General features: G+C 51.6%; 1 protein-coding gene across 1 annotated transcript in view; it reads left to right on the forward strand.

The window, feature by feature from the left end:
- The window catches only part of ift74 (intraflagellar transport 74), a 40,810-nt gene that overhangs the window by 26,316 nt on the left and 1,388 nt on the right, over window positions 1-13,106 (forward strand). The window contains exon 15 of the mRNA XM_054738631.2: window positions 12,870-12,967. Within this exon, the coding sequence (XP_054594606.1) occupies window positions 12,870-12,967 (98 nt within the window). The remainder of the gene's footprint in view (window positions 1-12,869; window positions 12,968-13,106) is intronic.

Raw genomic sequence — 13,106 nt, forward strand, 5'->3', positions numbered from 1 at the left:
ACGCGTCGTTTACCCAAACAAAGCCATTCAGTCAAATGTGGCAGAAGAGATTGTCATGACTCCCATCCTTCACCCTCCTCCACTTCCTCATTATACCTCCTCATTCAGCTCACCTTGTCCTCTCACCAAGCTCCAGCCAAGCCCTGTTTTCCCCAGCAACCTCTGTCAGCTTCAATCAGCTCCATTCATTCCACCTGCTCCTGTAATCAGCCTCATCCCATTCACCTGCTTCCCCTGCTATAAAAGAACCAGCCATCCAGTCAACCGATGCCAGATTATTACAGCCTTGTCAGTAGTTCTCCAGCCATCCACCCTGCCTGATCTTTTCCTCTGGACCTTGTTTTTTGCCTGACCCCTGCCTTGCTCTCTGCCTGCCACTTTGACCTTAGCCTGCCTCTGAACCTGCCTCAGCCTTGCCCTCCAGGTACCTCTGCTTTCAATAAAGACTTTTTATATATATTTTTACTGTGTTGGCGTCTTCACGGGTCTTCTGAGTTCTGTTTGTGACAGAATAATCTGGCCAAAAATCTGACTCAACGCTGACACAGCACTTGGAGTATTTTTTTTCTTTTTTTTCATCGTACCTGTCATGGAGGATCTCACGCTCCTGGAGTTTATGGAGCTAGAGAAGGAGCAGGAGTCACCGTTCTGGGGAACGCGGCTGGCCATCAGGCCAGAGCCACGCAGAGGCTCCACTCCTCTGTCCAGGCCTGCTGCAAACGTCTTGTGCAGCGGGTTCATGACCACGCCGCTCCAGCCTCAAACCCCTCCTGTCAGGTCACTACGGCTGCGGTCCCGGAGGTTTTCTGGAGCTGATAAGAGGGTTAATCCTTCTCCCGTGCTGGTGTCGGCGGGTTCCACGGACGGCACCTCATGTTCTGCTTCTGGACCGGTCCCGACGGAGGAGATTGTTCAGGGGATGATGCAGATGGTCGAGGAGGCTGTGTGGGAGGTCTTTGCCAAGCCAACCTGCCCCCACTTACGTCTGTGGGCGGCTGATAGGTTAAATGTCATCTTCTCCACCCATCCAGAGTTGATAGCGGTCCCAGCAGTTGGTAATTACTACATTTATGTCCGGAGGGTATATGGGTCTGCACTGAAGGATGTCGCCATGGAGGGTCTGACCTGCTGTGAGAGGTGGTCACCTTCCCCAGAATCCTCCAACATGTCGCATCCTGCTCCGGCGGTGGTCCCGGTGGACGCATCGCATCCTGCTCCGGCGGTGGTCCCGGTGGACGCATCGCATCCTGCTCCGGCGGTGGTCCCGGTGGACGCATCGCATCCTGCTCCGGCGGTGGTCCCGGTGGACGCATCGCATCCTGCTCCGGCAGTGGTCCCGGTGGACGCATCGCATCCTGCGCCGGCGGTGGTCCCGGAGGACGCATCGCACCCTGCTCTGGCGGTGGTCCGGGAGGACGCATCGCACCCTGCTCTGGCGGTGGTCCGGGAGGATGCATCGCACCCTGCTCTGGCGGTGGTCCGGGAGGACGCATCGCACCCCGCTCTGGCGGTGGTCCGGGAGGACGCATCACACCCTGCTCTGGCGGTGGTCTCTGAGGACGCATCGCACCCTGCTCTGGCGGTGGTCTCTGAGGACGCATCGCACCCTGCTCTGGCGGTGGTCCCGGGGGACGCATCGCATTCTGCGCTGGCGGTGGTCCCGGGGGACGCATCGCATCCTGCTCTGACGGTGGTCTCGGAGGACGCATCGCATCCGGCTTCGACGGATGAGGTCCAAGAGGCCCCGGTCCCGGCCCAGCCTGTCCAAGGGGCTCCGGCCCAGCCTGTCCAAGGGGCTCCAGTCCAAGGGTCGACGCCTCCAGGCTCTGAAGAGGACCTCTCCTGCCCCTGCTCTGAAGAGGACCTCTCCTGCCCCTGCTCTGAAGAGGACCCCTCCTGCCCCTGCTCTGAAGAGGACCCCTCCTGCCCCCGCTCTGAAGAGGACCCCTCCTGCCCCCGCTCTGAAGAGGACCCCTCCTGCTCCTGCTCTGAAGAGGACCTCTCCTGCCCCTGCTCTGAAGAGGACCTCTCCTGCCGCTGCTCTGAAGAGGACCTCTCCTGCCCCTGCTCTGAAGAGGACCTCTCCTGCCCCTGCTCTGAAGAGGACCTCTCCTGCCCCTGCTCTGAAGAGGACCCCTCCTGCCCCTGCTCTGAAGAGGACCCCTCCTGCTCTCAAGTTCCCCAGTCTGAAGTTCCCCAGTCTGAAGTGTCTGTGTCCCTCTCCTGCCCCTGCTCTGAAGAGGACCTCTCCTGCCCCTGCTCTGAAGAGGACCTCTCCTGCCCCTGCTCTGAAGAGGACCTCTCCTGCCCCTGCTCTGAAGAGGACCCCTCCTGCTCTCAAATTCCCCAGTCTGAAGTTCCCCAGTCTGAAGTGTCTGTGTCCCCTCTTAGTCGTGGTCCAGTTTCCCCTCTTAGTCGTGGTCCAGTTTCCCCTCTTAGTCGTGGTCCAGTTTCCCCTCTTAGTCGTGGTCCAGTTTCCCCTCTTAGTCGTGGTCCAGTTTCCCCTCGTAGTCGTGGTCCAGTTTCCCCTCGTAGTCGTGGTCCAGTTTCCCCTCGTAGTCGTGGTCCAGTTTCCCCTCGTAGTCGTGGTCCAGTTTCCCCTCGTAGTCGTGGTCCAGTTTCCCCTCGTATCCGTGGTCCAGTTTCCCCTCGTATCCGTGGTCCAGTTTCCCCTCGTAGTCGTGGTCCAGTTTCCCCTCGTAGTCCTCGTCCGCCAGTGTCCTCTGTCACCACACTCCTACGGTCCCGGCTCCTGGTTCCCCGTCGTCGGCCCCCCAGACTCCCACGGTCCCGGCTCCTGGTTCCCCGTCGCCCGCCCCTCAGACTCCCACGGTCCCGGCTCTTGGTTCCCCGTCGCCGGCCCCCCAGACTCCCACGGTCCCGGCTCCTGGCTCCCCGTCGCCGGCCCCCCAGACCCTTACGGCCCTCCTTCCTGGTCCCCCTCCTCCCGCCCTGCTCTGGCCCTCCTTCCTGGTCCCCCTCCTCCCACCCTGCTCTGGTTTCCTGTGGGCGTCTGGTATCCGCCCTTGAGGGGGGGGTTCTGTCATGACTCCCATCCTTCACCCTCCTCCACTTCCTCATTATACCTCCTCATTCAGCTCACCTTGTCCTCTCACCAAGCTCCAGCCAAGCCCTGTTTTCCCCAGCAACCTCTGTCAGCTTCAATCAGCTCCATTCATTCCACCTGCTCCTGTAATCAGCCTCATCCCATTCACCTGCTTCCCCTGCTATAAAAGAACCAGCCATCCAGTCAACCGATGCCAGATTATTACAGCCTTGTCAGTAGTTCTCCAGCCATCCACCCTGCCTGATCTTTGCCTCTGGACCTTGTTTTTTGCCTGACCCCTGCCTTGCTCTCTGCCTGCCACTTTGACCTTAGCCTGCCTCTGAACCTGCCTCAGCCTTGCCCTCCAGGTACCTCTGCTTTCAATAAAGACTTTTTATATATATTTTTACTGTGTTGGCGTCTTCACGGGTCTTCTGAGTTCTGTTTGTGACAGAATAATCTGGCCAAAAATCTGACCCAACGCTGACACAGCACTTGGAGTATTTTTTTTCTTTTTTTTCATCGTACCTGTCATGGAGGATCTCACGCTCCTGGAGTTTATGGAGCTAGAGAAGGAGCAGGAGTCACCGTTCTGGGGAACGCGGCTGGCCATCAGGCCAGAGCCACGCAGAGGCTCCACTCCTCTGTCCAGGCCTGCTGCAAACGTCTTGTGCAGCGGGTTCATGACCACGCCGCTCCAGCCTCAAACCCCTCCTGTCAGGTCACTACGGCTGCGGTCCCGGAGGTTTTCTGGAGCTGATAAGAGGGTTAATCCTTCTCCCGTGCTGGTGTCGGCGGGTTCCACGGACGGCACCTCATGTTCTGCTTCTGGACCGGTCCCGACGGAGGAGATTGTTCAGGGGATGATGCAGATGGTCGAGGAGGCTGTGTGGGAGGTCTTTGCCAAGCCAACCTGCCCCCACTTACGTCTGTGGGCGGCTGATAGGTTAAATGTCATCTTCTCCACCCATCCAGAGTTGATAGCGGTCCCAGCAGTTGGTAATTACTACATTTATGTCCGGAGGGTATATGGGTCTGCACTGAAGGATGTCGCCATGGAGGGTCTGACCTGCTGTGAGAGGTGGTCACCTTCCCCAGAACACTCCAACGTGTCGCATCCTGCTCCGGCGGTGGTCCCGGTGGACGCATCGCATCCTGCTCCGGCGGTGGTCCCGGTGGACGCATCGCATCCTGCTCCGGCGGTGGTCCCGGTGGACGCATCGCATCCTGCTCCGGCGGTGGTCCCGGTGGACGCATCGCATCCTGCTCCGGCAGTGGTCCCGGTGGACGCATCGCATCCTGCGCCGGCGGTGGTCCCGGAGGACGCATCGCACCCTGCTCTGGTGGTGGTCTGGGAGGACGCATCGCACCCTGCTCTGGCGGTGGTCCGGGAGGACGCATCGCACCCCGCTCTGGCGGTGGTCCGGGAGGACGCATCACACCCTGCTCTGGCGGTGGTCTCTGAGGACGCATCGCACCCTGCTCTGGCGGTGGTCTCTGAGGACGCATCGCACCCTGCTCTGGCGGTGGTCTCTGAGGACGCATCGCATTCTGCTCTGGTGGTGGTCCCGGGGGACGCATCGCATTCTGCGCTGGCGGTGGTCCCGGGGGACGCATCGCATCCTGCTCTGACGGTGGTCTCGGAGGACGCATCGCATCCGGCTTCAACGGATGAGGTCCAAGAGGCCCCGGTCCCGGCCCAGCCTGTCCAAGGGGCTCCGGCCCAGCCTGTCCAAGGGGCTCCAGTCCAAGGGTCGACGCCTCCAGGCTCTGAAGAGGACCTCTCCTGCCCCTGCTCTGAAGAGGACCTCTCCTGCCCCTGCTCTGAAGAGGACCCCTCCTGCCCCTGCTCTGAAGAGGACCCCTCCTGCCCCTGCTCTGAAGAGGACCCCTCCTGCCCCCTTTCTGAAGAGGACCCCTCCTGCCCCCGCTCTGAAGAGGACCCCTCCTGCCCCCGCTCTGAAGAGGACCTCTCCTGCCCCCGCTCTGAAGAGGACCTCTCCTGCCCCCGCTCTGAAGAGGACCTCTCCTGCCCCTGCTCTGAAGAGGACCTCTCCTGCCCCTGCTCTGAAGAGGACCCCTCCTGCTCTCAAATTCCCCAGTCTGAAGTTCCCCAGTCTGAAGTGTCTGTGTCCCCTCTTAGTCGTGGTCCAGTTTCCCCTCTTAGTCGTGGTCCAGTTTCCCCTCTTAGTCGTGGTCCAGTTTCCCCTCTTAGTCGTGGTCCAGTTTCCCCTCGTAGTCGTGGTCCAGTTTCCCCTCGTAGTCGTGGTCCAGTTTCCCCTCGTAGTCGTGGTCCAGTTTCCCCTCGTAGTCGTGGTCCAGTTTCCCCTCGTAGTCGTGGTCCAGTTTCCCCTCGTATTCGTGGTCCAGTTTCCCCTCGTAGTCGTGGTCCAGTTTCCCCTCGTAGTCTTAGTCGTGGTCCAGTTTCCCCTCGTAGTCCTCGTCCGCCAGTCTCCTCTGTCACCACACTCCTACGGTCCCGGCTCCTGGTTCCCCGTCGTCGGCCCCCCAGACTCCCACGGTCCCGGCTCCTGGTTCCCCGTCGCCCGCCCCTCAGACTCCCACGGTCCCGGCTCTTGGTTCCTCGTCGCCGGCCCCCCAGACTCCCACGGTCCCGGCTCCTGGCTCCCCGTCGCCGGCCCCCCAGACCCTTACGGCCCTCCTTCCTGGTCCCCCTCCTCCCGCCCTGCTCTGGCCCTCCTTCTTGGTCCCCCTCCTCCCACCCTGCTCTGGTTTCCTGTGGGCGTCTGGTATCCGCCCTTGAGGGGGGGGTTCTGTCATGACTCCCATCCTTCACCCTCCTCCACTTCCTCATTATACCTCCTCATTCAGCTCACCTTGTCCTCTCACCAAGCTCCAGCCAAGCCCTGTTTTCCCCAGCAACCTCTGTCAGCTTCAATCAGCTCCATTCATTCCACCTGCTCCTGTAATCAGCCTCATCCCATTCACCTGCTTCCCCTGCTATAAAAGAACCAGCCATCCAGTCAACCGATGCCAGATTATTACAGCCTTGTCAGTAGTTCTCCAGCCATCCACCCTGCCTGATCTTTGCCTCTGGACCTTGTTTTTTGCCTGACCCCTGCCTTGCTCTCTGCCTGCCACTTTGACCTTAGCCTGCCTCTGAACCTGCCTCAGCCTTGCCCTCCAGGTACCTCTGCTTTCAATAAAGACTTTTTATATATATTTTTACTGTGTTGGCGTCTTCACGGGTCTTCTGAGTTCTGTTTGTGACAGAGATAGAATTCCTCTCACTGATCGGACTTGTGTTAGCATAATTCTGCACACACAAAGACGCATAAGAGACCAGTATGATGAAGCTCAATGGTTAAAAGGAATCACGGAAGCGGTGTGATGCGCTCCGTCGCGCGTCTAGGAGACGGTACCGTAGGAGGCGAGCTGCCATGGTTCGCCGCATGCTACAGGAGCGAGCTATCTAGGTGCGCACAGCGTCCCCCGGTCCCCTCCTCCTCCCCCTCCTCCCTGTCCGGAACTCAACCTCACAAGTCTGAAGCAGCCACCCTGTCCGTAACAAGTCCGGTCCTGTCACTAGGGGCTTCGTCCAGTTTAATTACGGAAAACGTTATCCGGATGTTTGTATTCAGACACAAAGGTCTTACAGACAGAGTCCGGAACATTTCCGTTTTTCATGGCCTGTCTGAAGGTGGCTTTAAAGAGCAGATTGTAGAAGAAAGTAGTTGAGTGTGGAAAGTGGTCAGTGTGTCCTCCAGCAGTCTAAGCCTATAGCACCATAACTACAGAGATAACTCTGGATAACCTAGCCTTTTAGATGGAGGCAGGGCAAGGGAGAGCCGTCTTTACCGACTGTACACTCCACCTCCCTCTACTCCCCCACTTGTCCAGATCTAGGCTAACATCAGATTTTAACCATAGGCCCTATCAAATAAATATTTTTTAAGCCTAGTCTTAAAAGTAGACAAAGTGTCTGCCTCATGTACTAAAGCTGGGAGTTGGTTCCACAAGAGAGGAGCCTGATAACTAAAAGATCTGCCTCCCATCCTATTTTTAGATACTTTAGGAACCACCAGTAAACCTGCAGTCTGAGAGTGAAGTGCTCGGTTAGAAACATATGGAACAATCAGGTCACAGATGTATGATGGAGCTTGATTATTAAGAGCTTTATATGTGAGGAGGATCTGAAAATATATTCTAAATTTAACAGGTAGCCAGTGTAGGGAAGCTAAGACAGGAGATATGATCTCTCTTTTTAATTCTCATCAGAACTCTAGCTGCAGCATTTTGGACAAGCTGAAGACTTTTAACTACATTCTGTGGACTTCCTGAGAGTAATGAATTACAGTAATCCAGTCTTGAGGTTTTTCAGCATCACTCTCAGAATGTATGCTTCAAATCTTAGCAATATTTCAATGGTGGAAAAAGGAAATCCTACAAACCTGTTTAACGTTGGATTTGAATGACATGTCATGGTCAAAGATAACACCAAGGTTCTTTACTTTGTTCTCAGAGATTAATTTAATGCCATTCAGATCAGGTGATAGACTAAGCAATCCTTTTCTGAAGTTCCGGTCCAAATATGAGAACTTGAGAAGCCTGTAATCTACCTAACCGATTAGGTTAATCAGGGTTAATGGATAGATATAACTGAGTATCATCAGCATAACAGTGGAAGTTTATCTCATGCTGTCTAATGATTTTACCAATTGGAAGCATATATACACTCACCTAAATGTTTATCAGGAACACCTGTTCAACTTCTCCTAATGCAATTATCTAATCAACCAATCACATGGCAGTTGCTTCAATGCATTTAGGGGTGTGGTCCTGGTCAAGACAATCTCCTGAACTCCAACCTGAATGCCAGAATGGGAAAGAAAGGTGACTTAAGTTATTTTGAGTGTGGCAGTTGTTGGTGCCAGACGGGCCGTTCTGAGTATTTCACAATCTGTTCAGTTACTGGGATTTTCACCCACAACCATTTCTAGGGTTTAAAAAGAATGGTGTGAAAAGGGAAAATCATCCAGTATGTGGCAGTCCTGTGGGCCAGAATGCCTTGCTAATGCTAGAGGTCAGAGGAAAATGGGCTGACTGATTCAAGCTGATAGAAGAGCAACTTTGGCTGAAATAACCACTCGTTACAACAGAGTTATACAGCAAAGCATTTGTGAAGCCACAACAGGCACAACCTTGAGGCAGATGGGCTACAACAGCAGAAGACCCCACCGGGTACCACTCACCTCCACTACAAATAGGAAAAAGAGGCTACAATTTGCACCAGCTCACCAAAACTGGACAGTTGAAGACTGGAAAAATGTTTCCTGGTCTGATGAGTCTTGATTTCTGTTGAGACATTCAAATGGTAGAGTCAGAATTTGACGTAAACAGAATGAGAACATGGATCCATCATGCCTTGCTACCACTGTGCAGGGTAGTGGTGGTGGTGGTGTCATGGTGTGGAGGATGTTTTCTTGGCACACTTTAGGCCCCTTAGTGCCAACTGGGCGTGGTTTAAATGTCACAGGCTACCTGACCATTGTTTTTGACCATGTCCATCCCTTCATAACCACCATGTACCCATCCTCTGATGGCTACTTCTAGCAGGATAATGCACCATGTCTTAAAGCTCCAGTCATTTCAAACTGGTTTTTTGAACATGACAATGAGTTCACTGTACTACAACGGCCCCCCACAGTCACCAGATCTCAACCCAATAGAGCATCTTTGGGATGTGGTGGAACGGGAGCTTCGTGCCCTGGATATGCATCCCACACATCTCCATCAACTGCAAGATGCCATCCTATCAATATGGGCTAACATTTCTAAAGGATGCTTTCAGCACCTTGTTGAATTAATGCCACATAGAATTAAGGCAGTTCTAAAGGAGAAAGGGGGTCAAACACCGTATTCTTATGGTGTTCCTGATAATCCTTATACATAGAGAAGAAAATTGATCCAAGCACTGAACCCTGTGGTACTCCACAAGTAACCCTGGAGTATGAAGAAGATTTGTCATGTACATTTACAAAATGAAATCTGTCAGACAGGAAGGATTTAAACCAGCCTAGCGCTGTTCCTTTGATCCCTACAACATGTTCAAGTCTTTCTAAAAGAACATTGTGATCAACTGTGTCAAAGGCAGCACTGAGATCTAACAAGACTAGAACAGACACAAGATTCTTATCTGAGGCCATGAGAATATCATTTGTAACTTCCACTAATACAGTTTCAGTGTTGTGATACTCTCTAAAACCAGACTGAAATTCCTCAAACAGATTATTAGTGGTTAGATGCTCACTCTTTATTTTGCAGACATTTGCTGAAATCAATTAAATACATTTTTTCCTCATTAATGTACAGAAAGCACCCCATATTGGCAGAAAAACACAGAATGTTAGAAATTTCTGCAGATTTATTAAAGACAACGTAAACAGAATGAGAACATGGATCCATCATGCCTTGCTACCACTGTGCAGGGTAGTGGTGGTGGTGGTGTCATGGTGTGGAGGATGTTTTCTTGGCACACTTTAGGCCCCTTAGTGCCAACTGGGCGTGGTTTAAATGTCACAGGCTACCTGACCATTGTTTTTGACCATGTCCATCCCTTCATAACCACCATGTACCCATCCTCTGATGGCTACTTCTAGCAGGATAATGCACCATGTCTTAAAGCTCCAGTCATTTCAAACTGGTTTTTTGAACATGACAATGAGTTCACTGTACTACAACGGCCCCCCACAGTCACCAGATCTCAACCCAATAGAGCATCTTTGGGATGTGGTGGAACGGGAGCTTCGTGCCCTGGATATGCATCCCACACATCTCCATCAACTGCAAGATGCCATCCTATCAATATGGGCTAACATTTCTAAAGGATGCTTTCAGCACCTTGTTGAATTAATGCCACATAGAATTAAGGCAGTTCTAAAGGAGAAAGGGGGTCAAACACCGTATTCTTATGGTGTTCCTGATAATCCTTATACATAGAGAAGAAAATTGATCCAAGCACTGAACCCTGTGGTACTCCACAAGTAACCCTGGAGTATGAAGAAGATTTGTCATGTACATTTACAAAATGAAATCTGTCAGACAGGAAGGATTTAAACCAGCCTAGCGCTGTTCCTTTGATCCCTACAACATGTTCAAGTCTTTCTAAAAGAACATTGTGATCAACTGTGTCAAAGGCAGCACTGAGATCTAACAAGACTAGAACAGACACAAGATTCTTATCTGAGGCCATGAGAATATCATTTGTAACTTCCACTAATACAGTTTCAGTGTTGTGATACTCTCTAAAACCAGACTGAAATTCCTCAAACAGATTATTAGTGGTTAGATGCTCACTCTTTATTTTGCAGACATTTGCTGAAATCAATTAAATACATTTTTTCCTCATTAATGTACAGAAAGCACCCCATATTGGCAGAAAAACACAGAATGTTAGAAATTTCTGCAGATTTATTAAAGACAAACAGAAATATCACATGGTCCTAAGTATTCAGACCCTTTGCTCAGTATTTAGTAGTAATAGATGGGATTTATGGCTCTTTCATGGGAGCCGTTCATTAGTAAAGCCAGTAGAGCGGTGGGGTGGGGGGGTATTAAGAGCAACGTGTTCCTCTGGTGTCCGTGAGGGCACACGGTGTCGGGTAGTGTTACTCCTACGTCCGTCACAGCAGTGGGTGGAGTTTGAGCGGGTGCGCTTTACTGACTTTCTGGGAGGTTTGTTACCGGAAGACGATTCATACGTGAACGTCACATCACTACTGGGTGTGACCCACCCCCTATAACTGTTCTGTCTTGTGGAAGACAAGACAGAACAGAGCTCATATGTGTGCATCTGTGGGAAACACGCATAAGAAATAAAGAAAGAACAGCCTCCCATGCTCGCATGGATGGGCACGTTTTGCCTTCAGACTTCTCCGTCTCTTGAGGAGTGTTGCAAAGCCATTCCCCGCCAGGAGAAGAGGGCATAGCACTGTTCTGTGGCATCCTGTCATGGATCTGGTCCAAGGTAGTGCATTTACTATTGTTTTTTTTTTTTTTGTTTAAAAGACTTTTTAACAAGCAAATTTGTCCCTTGTTCTTCTCCACCTCTTCATGTGCCCGCCACCTTTAAACCCATGTTTCCTGTCATTTCCGTTCATGAATAAAACACTTGCTGCACATCCTTTCACTCCTCCAGTCACGGGGCAATAATATTAATTTTTTTAAGTTTTCCCGTGAGGTATTCTTCAAGCTGCTCCGCGTCTGCCGCTAGATATCCTCGGCTCTCTTTATGTTTTTGAGGTTGCAATGGCGGCGCTGCAGACGACAGCCGCATCCTAACCAATCACAAGCTTGCGTTCTCCGTCTCAACGGACGGATGTTTAGAAAAGAGAGCTCGACTCCATCTGTCCTTGCGAGGACGGATAATGGCGTTGTGTGTGTCCATCCTAACTCAGACGGAGAAGTATAAATTAGGCTTAAGGCCAAACTGTTTTATCTTGGTGTCATCAGACCAGAGAATCTTATTTCTCACCATCAAGGTCCTTCAGATGTCTTTTAGCCAAAATGGCTTTCGTGTGTTTTGCACTGAGTAGAGGCTTCCGACGGAACACTCTGCCATAAAGCCCTGACTTTCATCCGTCTCCTGACTGCATCTCTGGGGCTCAGCCTGGTGTTCTTTGGGTTATTTTTACCTCTCTCACCAAGGCTCTTCTTCCCCAGTAACTCAGTTTGGCCGGACAGCCTGCTCTAGGAAGGGATCTGGTCATCTCAAACGTCTTTCCTTTAAGGATTATGGAGGCCACTGTGCTCTTAGGACACTTGAGTGCAACAGAGATTTTTTTTTTGTAACCTTGGCCACATCTGTGTCTTGCTACAAGTGAAATTGGTCGTATATATTGTATTGTGTTGCTTTCTTAATCAAGTCCAATCAGTATAATCAAACACAACTGGGCTCCAATGAAGGGACTATCTCAAGGATGATCAGAAGAAATGGAAACCACCTGAATCACCCAAAGTATAGACGCAACACTTTAGTTTTTGCTCCCATTTTTCATGAGCTGAACTCAAACATCTATAAAAATTTTTCTACATCCACAAAAGACCCATGACTCTTAAATATTGTTCTGAAATCTGTTTACTTGTGTCTTAGAGAGCACTTTTCCTTTACCAACATAATACATCCCACCTCACAGGTGTGGCATACCAAGGGGCTGATTAGACAGCATGAATAATGTACACAGGCCCTGTCCACACGTAGCCAGGGATCTGCCAAAACGTAGATATTTTTCTACGTTTTGGCCTGTCATCCACACGAAAACTGAGTTTTTTCACACGAAAACGGATCTTTTTTAAAACTCCGGCCAAAGTGAAGATCTGCGTTTTCTCCGTTTTGGGTGTCTGCGTGTGGACGGACAAACCCGGAGTTTTAAGGTCCGCAACGTCACTTTCCGCGACAAAAAAAATGCTGACATCACGTGTGCGACCTGTGTTTACACTAGCCGACAACATGGATGCCCTCAGAGCTGCGCTCGCTTTATCAATTGTCCAAGCGCTTTTTGCTTGTTTGTTTTTGCAAGCGGAATTACTGCTGCTTGCGGAAGACCACAGACGAAGGAAGAGGTTAAGAACGGGGGAAGTACTGCCACCTACAGGTCTGGCATGTCCTTAACAACGTATTTATCCGGGTACGTGTGGACAGAGTTTTGTTTTAAAACGAGGTGGTGTGGATGCAAGTTTTTGGAGGGGTGGATATTCGTTTTTAAAAAACCTGGCTACGTGTGGACTAGGCCTTAGACTGCCCATAAAATGCCCGAGAGTGCTCCTGTGTGCCCATGGAATTGAGTTGTTCCTCCTGTCTTAGAATTACTGGATTCTTACAAGCAGTTGGAGGCTGATGAGCTGGAGAAGCTGACCCAGAGTCAAGAGAACATCGTCTCAGTCCTGGAGCTCTGTAGCAGGGTGAGGTTTGGTTTGGTTTGGGTGGGGTGGAGGAGGGGAGGGATATAAAGAAGTGTGTGTGTATGTGTGTGTGTGTGTGTGTGTGTGTGTGTGTGTGTGTGTGTGTGTGTGTGTGTGTGTGTGTGTGTGTGTGTGTGTG

The sequence above is a fragment of the Nothobranchius furzeri genome, chromosome 7 (assembly GCF_043380555.1).
Source record: "Nothobranchius furzeri strain GRZ-AD chromosome 7, NfurGRZ-RIMD1, whole genome shotgun sequence".
NCBI lineage: Eukaryota > Metazoa > Chordata > Actinopteri > Cyprinodontiformes > Nothobranchiidae > Nothobranchius > Nothobranchius furzeri.